We start from the raw sequence: 18,399 nt of genomic DNA, 5'->3' as shown, positions 1-18,399 counted from the left end.
ATTTTTTTTGGATAATGACTATTCAGCAATATTGTAAGTGTCCTTCTATGGTTTTCTCAAAGCACATAAAGTCGATTTCACTAAAATGACACAAAAAAGTTAAACGACCTCCTGAACACTTCACAATGGTTTCATGCTTCTCTTTGTTTGTTAACTATAGAGGAGATTTGATAAAGAAAAAATAAGAAAAACTAGACTCTTGTTGTTTTAGCAACAAAAAGGTCTTCCGTTCCTCATGCATTACTCTGTTAAAAAAATGCATTCCTCTTGTAAAAAAAAATTGGATGTAATATATTGTAAAGGAAGACCTTAATAATGCAGTAATTTCATAACAAAAAGAGAAGTGCGTTTTTACATTAAAACAAATTGAGATAAATTTAGAAAAAAATGTCACGTCTACTGTTACATTACGTGATTAAAAGAAACATGCAACAATCTAGAATTGCATTTTAATGTTATTTTGATTGGAGTCCATTTGCCAAACCTTTTATACTAAACTGTATAAAAACCAGTTGATTTCCATCTTTAGGTTATAGTGAACTCAGGTTTCTCTACAAAGGTAAAGTATATGTAATTTTCTGTGGCTTTGAATTTCCAGAAGCTTTAGTTGTTTAATTGTGATGACTAATTATTCTTTTTTTTATTTGAGTTATACTATCTACTAGTGATGAAACTTATGGATTCAAAAAATGCACTGCCTTTCTTGTATATAACATATCCAGAAATACCATCATCAAGTTCAAGAATGTTCAACTTAACGAAGGCGGTGGGTACAACCCAACCACCGGTAAATTCACAGCCCCGGAAGATGGCATTTATTCTTTTCTCTGGACATACTGTACGTACAAGGGAACCAGTATCGATCTTGACGGAATTGTAGATGGTGTGTGGAAAGCACAAATAATCAGTAATGGGCAGATAAGGGGATGGAAGGATACATCGGGTCATCTCGTCATAAAGTTGAAAAAAGGGAACCAATTTTGGGTTCAGTCTTCCCACAATACTGCAGAGCGAATACATGAGAGATTCACATTTCTCTCAGGATATAAAATAAATGGTTGTTAATCAAAACTGTGAATAAAATACAGGTCTATGTTACGTACAAGTTTTTACTTTTTTAACAGAATAAAAGAAACAACAAGGGCCGTCCAATGATTTACTTTAATTTTTGTAAAGTACTTGATCTTCGTCAATATTTCAGCCCTGTAGCATCCATCATTTTGAAAACAAAATGTTCTGATATTTTTTTCATTAATTGAAGCTCACTTAAACTCATAAAATTATATGGTCGCCATGTTATTTTTGATCATTTTGCTATCTTGAATTTTGGCTTAAACTTAAAATACATATTGCTGCTCATTAAGAGCATGTTATGAAGGAAGAATCAACAACAGTGGCAATTGGTTTACTAAAATTAAAAATCTTTTAATAAAATTGGTTTAGCTTAGCCTTTGTTTGAAACCCATAAGTTTTTTTATAGCTAAGCGAAGATTTTTTGGTGTAAAGTGATGACAAAACTATGTAAATATATTCCTTTCATATAATTACAAATGTAATTACAACTAGACGCTCGTTGGAGCAACGAAAGGTCTTTCGTTTGAGTGCACCATAAAGTAGACTATAGGATTAGTTGGGGGGGGGGGGGGGGGTTCTATTATTTCTATACACGTAATCAAATTCCATTTAACCCTCTAAAAAAATTTCATATAATTATACTTGAATTACACTTTAAAAAGTCACTATTATTGTGATTTTTGATAAAATTAAATTGATAATAAGTAAAATCTATCATTTCAAATATAAAATCATAAATCTGAACACAATTAAAGACGAAAAAATATTGGGCACTCGTGGACTGAACCCGGGTCGCCTGGGCACAAGTCCAACACTCTAACGACTGAGCTAGGCAGACTCTCGCATCAGGACTTTGGAGCCCAAAATCTCGAGAATGCGTGGATCGATTTTAAAACAAATTTCATATTCGTACGTTTTGAGAGCGTCTCTGTCGAATAAAAGCATAAACATTTCAAGTAAAAAAAATTGAAAAATTAAGGTTTTTCACTTCCTTCCAGTGACGACCGGAAGCGTCGGTGGATGTTCGGATATGCGAGAGACACTACAGCTGAAAACTCTCTGCCATCACTGAAAACTTGAAAGTTTAATCTTTCAGAATTTTTAGAAAAATAGGACACAAACAAAAACATAAAATCTTCAATATCTCGGGACCGGATGTGACGATCAAAAAAATGATCACCAATTTTCTTACAAATTTTGTCTACAGTAAGTTCAAAAAGTTTCATGAAATTCGACTGAAGCGTTTTTGAGAAAACATGATAGAAAAAAAAATAATAGAGGAAAAGAAACAAAGCAGTAACAATAAGGTCTTCCGTTGAAACGGAAGACCTTAAAAACAACTACAATCTCAAAGCATGTACATGTATCTAAATTTGTTATCAATTCAAGCATTTTAAATTTTATATTAGGCCGAATAAAGTTATTTGAAAGCCTACGTTTGCATACATTTTCTGCATTTATGTAAGCAAATGCAACTTTTGTGTTTCTGTACTTTTTGTCGTTGAAGGTCTTTTCTCGGAGGAAATTGAAAGTGATTTTGATCGACTAAAGATGGTTATATTTCTATCTCAAAACAAAATATATTTATGCAATATATCGGTTTTTGGGACAATTAAAGGTACCTTAATTCAATATGCCTAATATGTATCTAAATGTAGATCATTACTGTTTGTCTTAAAATAAAGAACAGGAATACATGTTGCTACCCACATCTCTGAATAGCAATGTTACCACCAACATATGCTTTGACAATAACCTTGACAGTAAACTCCTTTATTCCAGAATTGTTTCAAGCTGTCAAAATTCCATTCAGTATTAATGCGGCATTGTTTTTGGGTCAGGCCCAGAGGAGATCCCCTGTCTTGGTACATAGTCGTTGATTGTCTCCAGCCTCGTTATCAGATGAAGACGAGATCGAGGCTCACAAAAAGAAGGGCACGCGGCCTTGACATAAGTGCACTTCAACACAGGACTGCAAAGTTTGCAGTTTGTCCAAACGAAATTCAGATTTTTTAATTTTTAAAGAAAACTTTTTCTGTAGGCACGATTCGGAATTCTTTAAAGATGAAGATATACCGGAATGTTTTTTTTGTTTTTTTTTTGGTTTTTTTTTTTTGGTTATTTTTTTTTGGGGGGGGGGTCTTTCCAAAACACATTTTCGTTAGCTTTACAATGAAAATTAATACATCCCCCTACACACACACACACTTCCTAGATCAACGCATGTTTTTTGCTTTTTCACTCCTGTATTCTTTTCTCTGGCAGTTGAATGATTTCATGTTTGGATTTATTCACCATTCCATTACTATTTTTCGTTACGGTCGATGAAAACTGTCTTTTGCCAATGTTCTACTTTTGAGCACGCATTGATGATAAATTCGAATTGTCTTGAAGAATCTGCATGGGAGGTCTACGATTCATATTTAATTTGTAGTCAATGAATACAGGAGTTTTACTTATCTCAATTATAGATAATTGGTTAGTAAATTTTCAAGGCATTTCTCAGTTTGTGGACGAAGTTCAACACAATTTGGGATTGTCGATGATTGATTAAACAAATGTAGCAAGAAAAAAAAATTGAAAATTTTATACAGCTGGTTATTTTTAAAGTAAGAATTTGCGAAAACAATGTAAATATTGAGACTGATATACCATCTTATTCCTGGAGCACAGTTGATGGTGATATCTATCTTCTACAATTATACACTTCATCAGGCACGTAGCACTGTTCTTATATGGGGTGCGGACTTATGCAAAATCCTGACCAAAAAATGTCTGTTCCGAGAAAAAATGCCCCCTCCCTAATGCTACGTGCCTGTACTTTCATGAACGTTTAATAGGATATAAAAGCAGGGAAAGCATGCATGGTGCTTTATTTAAGCACAACTATAAATGTTAACAAAATCAACAGAATACTATGCATTTTGATAGTTTAAAGTACAGTAATTGTAATATTCTTATAATGATGTTTAATAGAGTGAGTTAATTTAAGTTCTTACATTTCTGCTGTTTATGTGGTAATCCTTCCCTTAAATATATACATATATACATTAATTCTAATATCACGCCTTTAACAGTCTCCGTGTATTCAGTATGGAAATTATCACGTGTGTCTCCTTCCTTTTTCTTGAAAACTACTGGTAACCATGGAAGTCCGCTTATACCCTCAGCTAGTAACCATCACAATCCACGAAACGTCGGCATTGACAAGGAGGGGTCGACCTCTCGCATTAGTTGTAACAGTCCAAAAGGAAGACGAGTTTGACACCCCCCACTCCGAAAACTCCAGAGAGATTTAAAACACAAACCCAAACTGCAGAAGACCCGCGCATTGTGTTTGACAAAGAAGATACCTTGGTAGATATCTTTTGTATCGTGCAGGTATTGACACAGTATTAAATGTGTAAATTTGCTAATCAAGTCGACAACAATAAAACATCTTGGCAGTATCGAGGGGTTTTTTATGGTGGTAATGTATGTTTTGGGATTATCTCTCAATGTCTTTTATTCCTTTGTACTCTGTTCAGATTATCGCAATATATTTTCTGGAGATATGGTGCCTGTAATATTTGGTAGAATGGATGTTGCAGTATATTTTATACGGATCAGGGAGATTAGACGTCATTAAATAGCTGACAAGAGAGAAATGAATTCTCTTTACGATGTGTATTCATGGCTTCTTTTCTGTGGATCAAGTTTATATAGGCTGGATTTGAATGCTTGTTACTTTTAAATTTCATTTCTGTTCTTGTCATGTACGCTGATATAAAAAAGACCCAAAGTTTTCTACAATTTAGAGTTGTACCAACATTTAGCGGATTGCCTTTCAACCCCCCCCCCCCCCCCCAAAAAAAAATGTTTGGTTACATTATTAGACTAGACCTATACAAGAAAAAAAAATTGCGTTTTAGGGTAACATTGATGAAAAAATTATGTAAGGTAGGCAGGGGTTATTTTTTAAATTTTATCATAATTTTTCCGCATGAGGACACAAACATAAAATCTTTAGAATTTTTTTGTGTCGTATTTTTATCGATGGAAATATGAAAATCACAATCGGATAAAAACAGACATCTAAAAATGGTAGGATCGGGGCAAATTTATAGGTTGAGCGGGTTACCCTAAACCAACAATATTTTTTAGGCCTTATTTTATAAAGATAAAAATGAATGTATATAAACCGAGAACAAGTCGGTTATTTGAATTTAGACTCTTAGGGAATTTACTTGTGTAATTAAAAAAACACATATTTTAAGACGGCTGAATGATCGTGGAAATGTTTAGAACGGTTCTTATCTCCTTAAAAAGAAGAGTTTCGTACAAAAATTTAGGCAAATATGATTTAAAGCTCCTTTTTGGTGAAATCTTTCTTCTTTAATATCTAATAGTCTGTATCAAATCGCATCTAAAAAGTTTAAGGTGGATCCGATGTATAGTTGATCGCCCAGCCTCCCTTACTTTGTATTCCACAAATTAAGACGACTCGATGGTTGTGGCAATTTTTAGACTGTATTTATCTCCATGAGAAGAAGAGCTCTGTTTAAAAATATAGTAAAATACCCAAATTTAAGTCAATATTTATGTATTTTTTTCTATACTTTATAATGGTTTATAGGTAAACAAATCATGTCTTAATGTTAGGTAAATTCTATTATATAAATAGTGCCTGTTTGGAAGGGTAACTTTTGAAACTGACACCCCGAACCAACCATTGTCAACCGACGCAAAGCGGAGGTTGACAATGGTTTTCGAGGGATGTCAATTTCAACAGTTACCCTTCCATAACAGGCACTATTTATTTTATTATACTGAATGTCTTAAGTTTAAAGAACATTTTACTGTTTTATATAGAAATGAAGTGAATTCTACGGCGAACCGTACGCGCATAATTTACGTGCTTGTAACAATTCGTTGTGTTACCCGTTGCCAAGTGTGTTGCTAACGCTGAGGGTAATAGAACGGATTACCAACTGCGTCTTAACCAATCAGATTTCAGTATTCAGCATGAAAGTATAATAAAGTTTATTTGATGAACATCAAGCATCCTGTAAGTAAGCGATAAGCTTCAAAAAGGTATTTGACACTGGCTCGCATCAAGGCACGACAAAGACTGCCTATCAGAAATCAACCACTCCAGATATAGCTTGGTTGTCTGTCTAATTTTTCTTTATTTGAAAATGAGAGTTCCATTTCTTAACGATGAATGAAAACAGCTACAATAAACATCAAAAATCATAGCTTCATATCATCATGGTCATAATTAAGTTGTGTATTGTTAAAAAATAGTTATGTGTCTTTACAGAAGAGGGTTTTGTAATTCACTCTTATTTCCCGTCTACGTTATAATAATTTCTCATACAGTCAAAGTTTCCCCATAAAGTACGTTTAATAGCATAAAAAATAATTCTACAGGTAAATCTGCGAGTCCTATCATGTATTTTCGGACAATGCTTTAGCTCATCAACAGTTCTTTTTTTCCATAGATATCCTCGGCTGAGTTCGATAATAGTCTGAAGTTCTACCCCATTTCGGACCCATGACTAACATTCGTTAGATATCAGATATCATCAGATATCATCAAATGTTGTCCTTTGACAATATCTGCACCGTCCTCTGTCGTTTCTCCAAACGTCTGAGCTGCTTGTGTTCTTCATATTTCCTGCACAACACAAAAAAACACCAATCATTTCGTCTTTTTGTTTCATCTTTTGGCATACCTATGCACTGTCATTGCATTGAAGTTAATCATAAATAAAGAATATGTCAATTCGGCCATGAGATCCAGAAAGCATCCGCGAAAAATTATTATCGTATCAAAAATGAAGACCAAACAAAAAATATTTTATCTGCTGACGCGGGTCATGTAAATGCATTATTTCTGCAAATATTATTACATTGTCAATATCGGACCGCAAAGGCCGTCTCTTTTTGCTTCCTTATCCACATAGTAAGTAAACGCATACCTATCAAAAACATTTTACTGTTTTACTTACTGCATATATCTATCTCAATTCGATAGATATTTGCAGTAACCATGGTAATTATACAGAGGAGAAGTGTATTTACGTGCAGCTTTTTACCTAGTAAGACACACGGTGCCACAGACAGAGGCAAACAAAAACAACATGGCGCCCGCTCCGGACAAAAACCCGGATGTAAATCCTTCATAAGAGTTTGTGGATTCTCTAGGGGGACATTCTGTAATAAGAGAGTGTACATTCATCGCATCACTACAGTAAACAGACTTAAGGCACGACGGCGCAAATGAGTTAACTTAAATAACGTGAGATGACTTCATGCAAAGTTTCAAACTTGAAAAATACAATAAAGAGACATTTATTGATCGAATAATAATGTTTTAGATTAGATATAGAAGTATATTTTTGATGACAATTTGCATAATCCTTATGAATGTTTTCGTTATTTTTGCCGTGAGTCGATTGCTTTGCGCAAAATCGATCCACCAAAAACGGATATACTTTCACTTACCGATGTCGCAAAACTTTCCTGAATATTTCAGTGGACATTCACACCGGAAGGACGCGGGTACGCATGTGCCGTTATTTTGACATGGACTCGAAATGCAATCTGCAGCTTGGGAGAAAAATGCGTTTATGAATTACATAATGAACAATCTAGTTGTCCATGGACAAAAACTGTGTATGATAAGCAACTGTAAATAAATTATTATAGTTAAGTTGCAATGCAAAGAGAAAAGTTTGCGAGCTCTTTATTAATTTTCGTTTATCGCACGGTTGAGTTATATATTCAGTACGTGATAAAAATCCATAGAAAATCACGACCTTATTTAATTGCATGTATATTATAATCTACATATATCGATATGAAATCAGTAACGGACAATTTAACGAAAGTGTTTTTGTGATTGTTTCGTTGTTTACATATATCATCTGTCAGGTAAAAAACACTAAATTAGAGTAAAAACAAAATGATTTTAACATATCCTAAAGATAATTGGATGTCATATGGCATTTGTGATTTTGTTTGATATTGCCAATTAGACGGGTTCAGAAATGCCTCGATCTTTCGCACTGGCACAATTACATCCGACCCGGCGTTAATTTACAATACATGTTCATTTTCGGAAGCAATTCAGTTCCCTTATAAATGTATATATTATAGGTTTTCATGATAAAATTTTATAAGAGATGTCAAAACTTGGTTTTCCAATCAAATGAAGACATTATTATAGATAATATATATGGTTATATAAAATATGGAATTTTAAAAAAAAACTTACCCACGAATCTAAACAAGTGCCACATTAAGAGACAGAGTAACGTCCATATTGTCATCTCTGTAAGCCTCGATCCGTGTCATTTACTGGCCTTCAACCGGAAATGCATCTGTATGTATGTTTCGACTTCCGGCACATTTTCATGTAAAAATAACACAACAAACAAAGCTATATATCCCTCCTCTATATCACAAATCTTTGCTTGCGAAAAAGCAAATCCAAATTGTACATCGAATCTTTACACGCAGCAGGCAATGCAAGATATTGCGTGTTCGTTTTCCCGGGCGTGCAGCTGGGAATATCTGCTTTATAGCTCGTGAGTGTAGCATGTAATTGGCGATGACAAACAGATAAAGTAGATAGTGAACCGGGAACAGCGAGCAATATAGGTTCAACAGATTCGGTCTGATATCAATCTAATGTACAGATGCATGTGTACGATATGGTTTAATTGTATATTAAACGAAAACACTGTACGATTGTACATTACATGTCATACACGAATCTAGGAAAAATGTTGGTCGGACCTACTACCCCCCCCCCCCTCCCGGGACTTAGCAAAGTAATTGGATTTACAGAAAAAATCAAATGATCGACATGAGACCCACCCCGGAAAAATATTAACAACTTTATTTAGTTCGTAGTTCATCAGCATACAATGTATAAACAAATATTTATGTACATGTTAGATTTATGATGATAACACTCCTTGGTAAACCTCTTCTATTGGATCTCTGGAACTTCAAAATGTATCGAAAAAAATTCTTCATTTTTATTTTGATTTCTTTCTTTTTTCGGAGTCTGATATATTTTAAAGGGAGTTGATCCCCGCGGGTAGGTGGGTGGGGCCACAATAAGGATTGAATTTTTACATAAGAAAAAACTTCCCCTGCGCGTAATGATGCTTTGTGGTATATGAGAAAAGTCTTCATCATGCCCTCTTTAATCTCCCCGAGAATTTAAGAAGAATCAGAACATAACCCACTTTTTCATCTAATCAGCAGTCGCTAAAAATCCTATTAGAACCATTTTAACAAGACCTTGGACTTTCGGTAGGTGGTGGTCTCTATTTCTGGCATCATAGAAGTTAACATGACGCTGGTTTCAAGTGAAATATACATAGATTGCGTAGTTTTATCTCAAAAGCCATGGCCGAGTGGCCAGTTATGAAATAGACAGGGCGAGGTCACAATGCAGTTTGACACAACTAACCAAAGTCCAAGCTCTTGTTAAAATGGTTCTAAATGATGTTTTAAATCGTGAAGAATTTCTCCAAGTTCATAGCGACGTCTCATTTCTATTGACAGCTTTATAAACCGTAAACAAAAGAGAGATGATAATGATTGGCGCAGAACTTTTGATCAGCTAATGAAAAAGTGGGTTAAAATCTACGTACATACTTTAAGTAAAATTGACGAGATTAAGAGTAGGCACGGTTAAGGAAGGAGTTTTTTTTATTATCAAACATACTTCTTATAATAAGAAATGCATGAAATTTTGACACAGTCAAACGGATCATATTAGGTAATGATTCTATCAGTTTAATTAAATTTGACCTTTTTGTTTTCGGATAAAGGTCAGGTCAAGGTCACTACCTTTTTTCTCAACGTAAGGAGTGATAAAAATAAGTGTAGCTCTATATAGTTCTGTAGACATTTGTTTAAGATTTGAAGATTCAAATCTTCAATGAAATCATAGACCATGAGAGTGTCTATCAGCTTATACTACTAAATTGGAATAAATATTTATACTAAAATTGATATTGCTTAGCCCGCATTTCCTCTAATTTTCTTAAATTTTGAAGAAATTTTGATTGTTTTTTTATGCTTCCAATAATAAAATATTTCTAATTTTTATGTATTATGAAGACTTTATATAAAGATATAAATTGACAGAAAAGCTAATATATTGACCGTTTCATAAGAGAGAAAAACTGATTTTTTCACAAAATCAATGTATAGAATGGGCGCTTTAAAAAGCTTATAAAAATGTTATTTGATAAGCAAATCATATTTTAAAAACATATTCTGAAACCCAAGTATCATATTATTAGTTCACATTAGTAAAAAAAAATCCAACATTATTGTTATTGTTTTTAAAATGCTAAAACAGACTCATTATATATATATAATCTGCAGCAATTCTGAATTGCGCAACATGTGATATTTTCCTACGCCAATATTACGCCAAAAATATAGTCCTTGTTCCATTCTAAACATTGATTACATTTTTCTATGCCAAGTTGTATGATAGTAAAAAAGAAAGAAAAATATACTATTTTAATTTCCTTTCATCTTGATTTAATGAACAATTAATCAAATTTACGTTTGACAAGTCGAAAACGTGAAAAGACTCCTTCCTTAATTGCTATACTCCCACTGTCTCCTTCTTAATCGCTTAAATTTCACATAATATGATCTATTACCAAAAACTCATTTCTAACGAATATTGAGATACGAAACGTATTTATCCATTCTGGGAGATCTCTGAACATCTCGTGCTAATTTTCGCACAAATTTTCAACAACGTCAACCGGGTACTTTTTTGTTGTATTCAACACGTTATTACATGCACCTTTTGATTTTATCTCAAGTTCAAGTCTTAATATTTACATTTTCAGTGTCTTTGTCTATGATAACACTACGTATCGATTTTGTAATGTATCATAGAGCCCTTAATTTAAAGACACATTACGAAGCATACGTTGATTTTCTCCAACGAATCCAAAGTTGAGTAGAACTAAACCATTGTTAATGAATAATCCTAATAGCCAAAGAAATAGACAGGCCTTATCCGCAATCCCCAACCCTCAACCCGCGCCAAAATTTCAGTTTGTAGAAATATTCATTCGGACGCCTCCTCCCAAAACATTATGGATTCGCGCAACTGATCCATTAGATATTTTCATATCAAAGCAATTTGAAACTCAAAACAACCCCTTCTAAAGTCCAAACACGACAAATACTAAGAAGCAGCTCAAGAAAATCCGTCAAAATAGAAAATAAAGAAAAGAATGAAGAGTTCGACTTTTTTTATTACTTTATCTCTTTCAGCAGACTTACAAGGTATTTATATATCATACTCCAAAAAAAACGAGAGATCTGAAAAAAATATGACCTGGCATACACAATGATAAAATCACACTACATTCTAGTCCAATGGCAGTGATAGGTGAAAGGTCAACGATACGGGGAGGGGCGGATCTTACTGCTTTAACAAGACCAACTCCTCTCATGGGGGAAGAGAGAGAGAAAAAATGTCACTAACAGTATACTTCAATAAAAAATAAAACAATTGATTGTGAATATGATTTCTCTACGCTAAATATACATCTTGTTTCAGGAAATGACAAAGAATAAAGCGGTCATGGGTCGATCTTTTAAAGCTTATACAAATTCAAATATACAAACTTTTTTTTCAATCAATTTGTTCATATCCACATTTTTCTATTATAGTTAAAAGGGAGATAACTGAGGGTTGATTCCCTATACTCAAATAAATTACATAAATTTGTTTTTTAAATAATCATATCCAAGGTCTTCATAAGACCAGATGTTTAATCCCACCACGACTGTCTCTCAATCTCTCTCAACATAATATATATCATATTAATATATATATAATATACAATTATCTAAATGATAATCATTAGCCCTTGCTAGCAAGGAATTTAATATTCTAAGGCCACGAATCTTTCTCTAGAAACAATAAATATTTCAATCATTTACATTCAAATATTTCAAATATAATTGGGGGTAGGTATTAATTTGATGCTAGAAATCAAGAAACACAACATGTTCAAACAACCTTGTTCAGATATTTAAAAAAAATTTCCTGCATAAACAATCATAATTGTTTTTCTTTCTGCCAATCAGATCAATGATTGTACTAAGAAGGAAAAAATCAACCAATCAGATCTCTCCATGATTGTGCCATAGAAGTATAAATCAACCAATCAGATTGTACCTTACAAAATATTTTATACAAAATGAATCAACCAATCACATCAGATCTTATCCATAGATAACATACAAGGTACAACCAAAAATTAGCAATGCTAAACAAAAATATACATTGTTCACTTTCTTTTAAAGAAAAAAACAAACAAAATTTGAGGTGTTTTACTTTTGGTGAGTAGATGATCTACAACATACACAAACTTTCTTGTGGTGGTCGTAGTAAGGTAATACTTGATCTAACGTAAGGGTCAATTTGAACATTCATCCAAAGTTGAATCAGAACACAAGCTTTACCTCCCTTTGGCTGGACATGACAAAATGAAGTCAGATATGATTGCTCTCTCTCTCTCTCTCTCTCTCTCTCTCTCTCTCTCTCTCTCTCTGATCAGTACATTAGATCATCAATTTTACACTATGCACACAGAGAGAAAAAAAAAGCCAACTGGAAGAATGTTTTCCCTCTATGTTAAATGACGTAATGCATCACCGAGGACACTTCACGATTCCCTCCCTTTATACCTCACAACAGCATTGCTTTGGTTCAAATAAATCAAAGGGAGGTAACTCATGGCGTCCCAGTAAAAAGACAGGCACTGACTTGATATATATTTTTATAATAATAACGATTCTGAAGGTGCTATGTACATTTATACAAAGGGGGCTAACCCCAGAACCACAGGCCAACAAGTCATGAAAGCTATTTGTCCTTTGAAATTTGGCATTTTTTCCCCTCATACAGTTCTTATTCATTAAACACAAAGAATGAAGTTCAAAGAAAATAATTAAATATTTGGCATTCATCAAATCTAAAAGATTTAAATTTATCTCTCTCAAAAAATGTGCAACCAAGGAGTAAAATTCACCAATGGCACTACCAAATTTGTCTTAAAACCAAAAAAAACACGACAGAGTTACAGCCCTTGTCTATGACATATTTTGGCTTCAAGAATTGTCATGCATAATATGAAGAATGAACTATTTACAATGCGTTATTATATATAATCAACACTCAAAATATGCACCAAGTAAAAACTAAGCTCAATATGCTGTTATGCGTTTACATACAAATTGCTCCACAGAAGATTTTTAACCTGTATTAATGCTATAGTAAAATATCATTGATATTGGCTTCATGATACAAGCCTTTTTCGCATGTATGACTTGATTCTTTGCCATAGAATAATAGCAAAAAACACAACCAAAGGATCATTCCTAATATTTCACAACCTTTTCTTTTGTATCATCTTTATCATCAATATTTTTGTCAGCAATTTGTAAATTACTGTTCCTAGTGAGGTCCCACGTCCCTAGGTAAAAATTTAACATCCAAAAATTTTTCAACAATACAAAAAAAATTATATGTAAAGATAGCCTTTATCTCATTCTGTCTAAAAATATGTAATAAAAATTTCTTATCATTTGTCATCCATATAGAAAAATTGCACACCTTTTAAATGACTTTACCAATTTATTTCCTTCATTCAATTATATAAGTATTCATTATAGATATAAAGCATGACTCTTTGTTTCCCAATAAAAATTACACTTTCATATCATCGGCAATAAAAATTTGAAGAGACAAAGCACATATTCAGAAAAATCGAATCTCGATTCTCAAAAATAGTTTTGTTACTATGGCAACTGACAAAATAACAGCAATGAAACGTAATGAAAATCATAATGTACTGGCATAGCCTGCTCAACAGCATAACATATATTTTACATAAAAAAAGCTTTCCTGTGACCAAGAATCAAACATCTACAGCTTGTCACAGCAGACCTTACTACTTAACACAAGAGAGCTCTCGTAACATCGAGAGGGAAGAAAAATGTTATCTCTCAGGGGAGGATAACTCTTGAACTGGACAAAGCCATCATTGGCTCTCTCTTTGTAAGAGTTACCTTATGTTCACTATTGATACAGCAGTGATTATACACATGTAAAAAAAAAAAAAATTATAATCATTATTGCCTTTCAGTTTGTTTGGAATAAAAAAAATTCCATTTTTTGTTTTTTTTTAATTTTTTAGCGGCTAGCAAGTGGAGTGTCCTTGGTCTGAGGTCAGTCGGGCCAGCATCCCCATGTCACCGGGGCCACAGTGGTCCAGGCCGCCCCCGCCCGACGACGAGGACAGACCCATCCCATTCATGGCCATCTCTGACTCCATCGACTTGGAGGACGAACACTTAGAGTCTGAATATTTCATGGCAGGGGGTTCCCCTCCCATCATGTAGGGGCTGTTCTCCTGACCGCCCCCTGACATGTACGGGTAAGCACTGTGTCTGTTTGTGGGGGCGTTGTTCATGGACACGCCCCCTCCCCTCCCTCCTCCTCCACATGACCCCATTTGACTCAGAGAGGCAGAACCTGCAAAACAAGACCGGCATCTATTGCAGTCATATTCTAATAGTTAGCTGGGCTTTTTTTTTTCATCTATATTACCATCACAGGGTTCTCTTCCTTTTAACTTTTTTCCCAAATAAACTTGATGAAATAAAACATTTCACAAAATATCATCACTGGAAAATGTAACAGTAATAAACATTGTTGTTTTCAATTATTTCAACACATTTTTTCTAGTTCTGATAAATAGGGTTACAAAATATTCAAAATCACTTTTTTCCTCATGCTAACGAAAAAAGGAATGCAGCAAGAAATGTCGAACAGAAACAGACTGTAATAGCTTGTGTGCAGAGAGAATTCCAGATATCAGTACCGCCACCATGGAGAGAAGGGGAGGATAATTCAGACCTAGTAACAGGTCCCATGCATAATAACACTGTAAACCAACAAACATTGATACTGTAGATTCCTTATTTTTCACAAGTACTTACTTCCATGATTCAACCATTTTGTATCAGATCGCAAGATAATGAAATCGTGAACACTAGATTTGTATCATAATTTCTTAAGTTTACATATGTCAGAAAAACAAAATTTTAAAATCCGCAAGATGTGCCTCTTGCAATTTTATGCTGATATTAATTCCTCGCTTTAACTATGGATTTAACAGTAAACTGGTTAACATTGACTTTAATATGTACTAATAAATGTAGATTAAAGTTAACTAATACCAGAATCAATGACGAACTGGTTCATGACAAGAAATTTCCACAGGTAAGAAATATTCACTTATCTCGTAAAAATTATCCTAAGCGCAAATAAGAGTTGGTTTACAGTCATGAAAAATTAATTAATTAATTAAAAAACCAAGAGAGAATAGGAGGAAAAAAAGTAGGTTATAGGAGCAGGATTAGGAGAAGTTTGTTGACTGAGGCTGGAGTCCGAGTAGCAAGTTTTACCTAACAAAAACTCGACTCAGCAGAAGTCCTCCATGTCACCATCTTCTTGCTGGCCGTACTGAGCGCTGGAATAAGGCAGCAACAAGTTGCGTACCTTACCTGATAACGCTGCCTGCTGCGCGGCCAGATCGTCCGCCGTCATGCCGCCGCGACCTCCCGGCAGCTCCTCCGTCTTCTCCTCCTCGCGGCGTTTCAGACATGCTGCCTTGGGATTGAGATTCCTCTCTGCAAAAAGAGAAAAAACAAGTTTATAAAATGTTCTTTTTTTTTTAAGAACTTGAAGCGCTTTTTCAGATTTGAAAGTGAAAATAAAGAAAAAGTTATGTTGAACATACATATATCTAGAAACATTGTCAGATTTGCCATGTGAATAGAATTTTTTTTGTTTTTTTTTCAAATATTTACGCATCAAAGGATGGATTCGGTTGGTTTTTTTTATGTTTTTTGTTTTTTACAATGATACAATCATAATGAAGAAGGAAATTAGTGACACAAAAAGCATCTCAGAATGCATGGCAAAACTATGACATAAACAATTACACTCATTTTTCAAGGTATTAGTCATAATGTTATGAAATGGTGAAGTTACTCGTTTCAACCTCTTAACTTGAGTCTTTTTTTAATGGAGAAGCTTTTTTTTTAAATTCAGCATCATTTTCAAATTGAAAGAAAAATAAACTAAATATACACAAAATATAATCATGAGTTAAAACATCAACTTCATTCACAATGTTAACAGTGAGTTCATGCATAATTCTCTAAGTTAGTTTTCATGCTATCTTATATATACAGCAAAAGTTCCTGATTTCTGAAAGACAAAACAAAAAGTATCAAGGACTCACAAGAAACAGCCATTCATCAAGGGCAGCAACTTCCCCATCCCTCCGCAGTTTTGTCCCTTTAACCCCCCCCCCCCCCCCCACTAGAGTGTTATGGTTGCAATAATGTGTACGATTCATCCAAGCAAGAAGCGACTTTTTTCTGTGATGTTTGTTAACATTGGCACAAATCAATCAATAAGTTATGTTTACTTGCTTTAGGTTTACAAAAAAGTTATATTTGTTAAGTTTTGATGGGTACATGGCACTAGTTTTAATAAATTATTTCATTTTTTCAACCTGACCAAAGTTGAAAGAGGCAAAATTTGATTGGCTATCATTTCTGACTTAAAGTTTACAAGGCACTACTTGATTGGTCAATCATGTCTTGAGTTTAGAACACAGTACCATCTGGTTTGCATGTTAGAGGGTACAAAGCAGACACACCATTCACTACACACAATAACTGTATGTGTAACAACTACACAAGCTGTTAAAATTCCATGTCGCCATCACAAGGGACCCTACATGTGTGAAATGGTGCACCACGAACATATAAGGTGATAACTGTGGTAGCTAGCTTTGTGGCGTTTTGTGGTGGCTATTGTGGTAGACAAATAGCAGCATATGGAGCATGATAACAAGCCTCACCATCAGCCTTGCCAGCATCAACAGGGCTCTCCCACCTAACTCCAATTAACTCACTAAAGGGACCAGTCTGCTGACAAAACTTAGAATCTAACTTCCTTTCCACCCCCCTCCCCCAAAAAAAAATAATAATCATTCATATCCATCTTATAATATAGTCTTGCTTCTTCCTTACCACTCAAAAAATTGAATACAAAAATAGAATAGTCTGTTACTTTTGCTAGAATATGAATTGTTTATCAACATTTCTTCACAAATATTACTTCTATTTAAATTCAATAGATAATCTACACCCAACCCCCCGCCCACTTTGATAACTAAAAGAACCCCTGACCAACAGAAATTCTTTTTCCTTATCCCTCTATCCCCCCTTCCCTCCTCACCAATCCTCATCCATATCGACCCAAGAGCCCTGCTGACGTAATGGACAATGCTATGTATAGAAATCTCTGTACAACCAACCTCTCACTTGGTGCTCAAGGGAGGTAATTACATTAACGGCGTGCTGTAGTATCATCAGCTTGGTTAGTGGCTGACTGGTCCCCGAATGTAAGGCCACCATCTGTCCTAGTTCTTTGAACGCGTCGTTAATATCTCGCACCCGAATCCTGCAAAAACCGTAACACACCAACATCAGCCTACTGCCTAACAGTGACGTGTTCAATACCCTTGACTTGTTTTTCTGACCCCTCAGTAATCTACCCTTGATGATCAGCTGATTTCTCTTTCTCCGTCTCCATGGTAACAGAGGACTTGGGGTCAACAAGGCCATTGCAAGGTCAATTTGCAAAAAAAATTTACATATCAAAATCACCATGGTATCAAAACCTTTTGATTTTTTTTTTTTTTTTTTTAGTTATATGGAGGTATCAAACCTTCACAGACTCTTGCATAGCTGACCAGTTGACCCAATTTCCTATGTCCTCGACCCTGAAACAAATGGACAGTGAGTGGGGTATGAGTACCGACCTCGCACTTGTTGCTCCAGGGCGGTTATAACGTTTACCGCGTGCTGTAGGATCATGAGCTTGGTTAAGGGCTGGCTAGACCCTGATTGGAGGGACACCATTTCTCCGAGCTCCTTAAACGCATCGTTAATGTCGCGTACTCGGAGCCTGAAAATCAAAAAAACGCCCTCACCATTAGTTGTACAAAACTGTCCTACACATCCCTGGCCTGTTTTAACCCTCTGTGTCAAGGTCACTCTGAGATAGACCCATTGTTTTTGGTAAACTACACCTCACCAAGGCCAGACATTCATGTACACCCATCAAGTTTTCTATACTTCTTCAAACACCCCCACCCAAATATTTGAAATTCCCTGCAATTAAAATATTTT

General features: G+C 34.6%; 2 protein-coding genes across 6 annotated transcripts in view; both read right to left on the bottom strand.

Annotated features, from left to right (window-relative positions):
- Positions 1-5,816: 5,816 nt before the first annotated feature.
- On the bottom strand, positions 5,817-8,494 carry LOC105345241 (sushi, nidogen and EGF-like domain-containing protein 1). 2 transcript variants are annotated; one of them, XM_011453334.4, is made up of 4 exons: positions 8,336-8,494; positions 7,564-7,668; positions 7,155-7,272; positions 5,817-6,733 (listed from the first exon to the last, which is right to left on the bottom strand). In XM_011453334.4, exons 1-4 carry the CDS (start codon positions 8,388-8,390, stop codon positions 6,652-6,654), a joined length of 360 nt encoding a protein of 119 aa, XP_011451636.3. In that variant the 5' UTR covers positions 8,391-8,494; the 3' UTR covers positions 5,817-6,651. The 2 variants fall into 2 exon arrangements, with proteins under 2 accessions (XP_011451636.3, XP_034321007.2); XM_034465116.2 differs by having other exon boundaries at positions 7,564-7,662.
- A 2,854-nt stretch (positions 8,495-11,348) lies between these two features.
- Positions 11,349-18,399, bottom strand: part of LOC105345239 (transcription factor 4) — a gene marked incomplete in the record, with an annotated part of 55,095 nt that continues 48,044 nt past the window's right edge. For all 4 annotated transcript variants that reach the window (XM_066088651.1, XM_066088661.1, XM_066088652.1 and 1 more), the window contains 2 exon segments: positions 11,349-14,659; positions 15,694-15,819. In XM_066088651.1, the coding sequence (XP_065944723.1) occupies positions 14,325-14,659; positions 15,694-15,819 (461 nt within the window).

Source organism: Magallana gigas, chromosome 1, assembly GCF_963853765.1.
Source record: "Magallana gigas chromosome 1, xbMagGiga1.1, whole genome shotgun sequence".
NCBI classification, from domain to species: Eukaryota; Metazoa; Mollusca; class Bivalvia; order Ostreida; family Ostreidae; genus Magallana; species Magallana gigas.
Note: the sequence above shows the minus strand (reverse complement) of the source record. Positions and strands in the feature narration are given on the sequence as shown.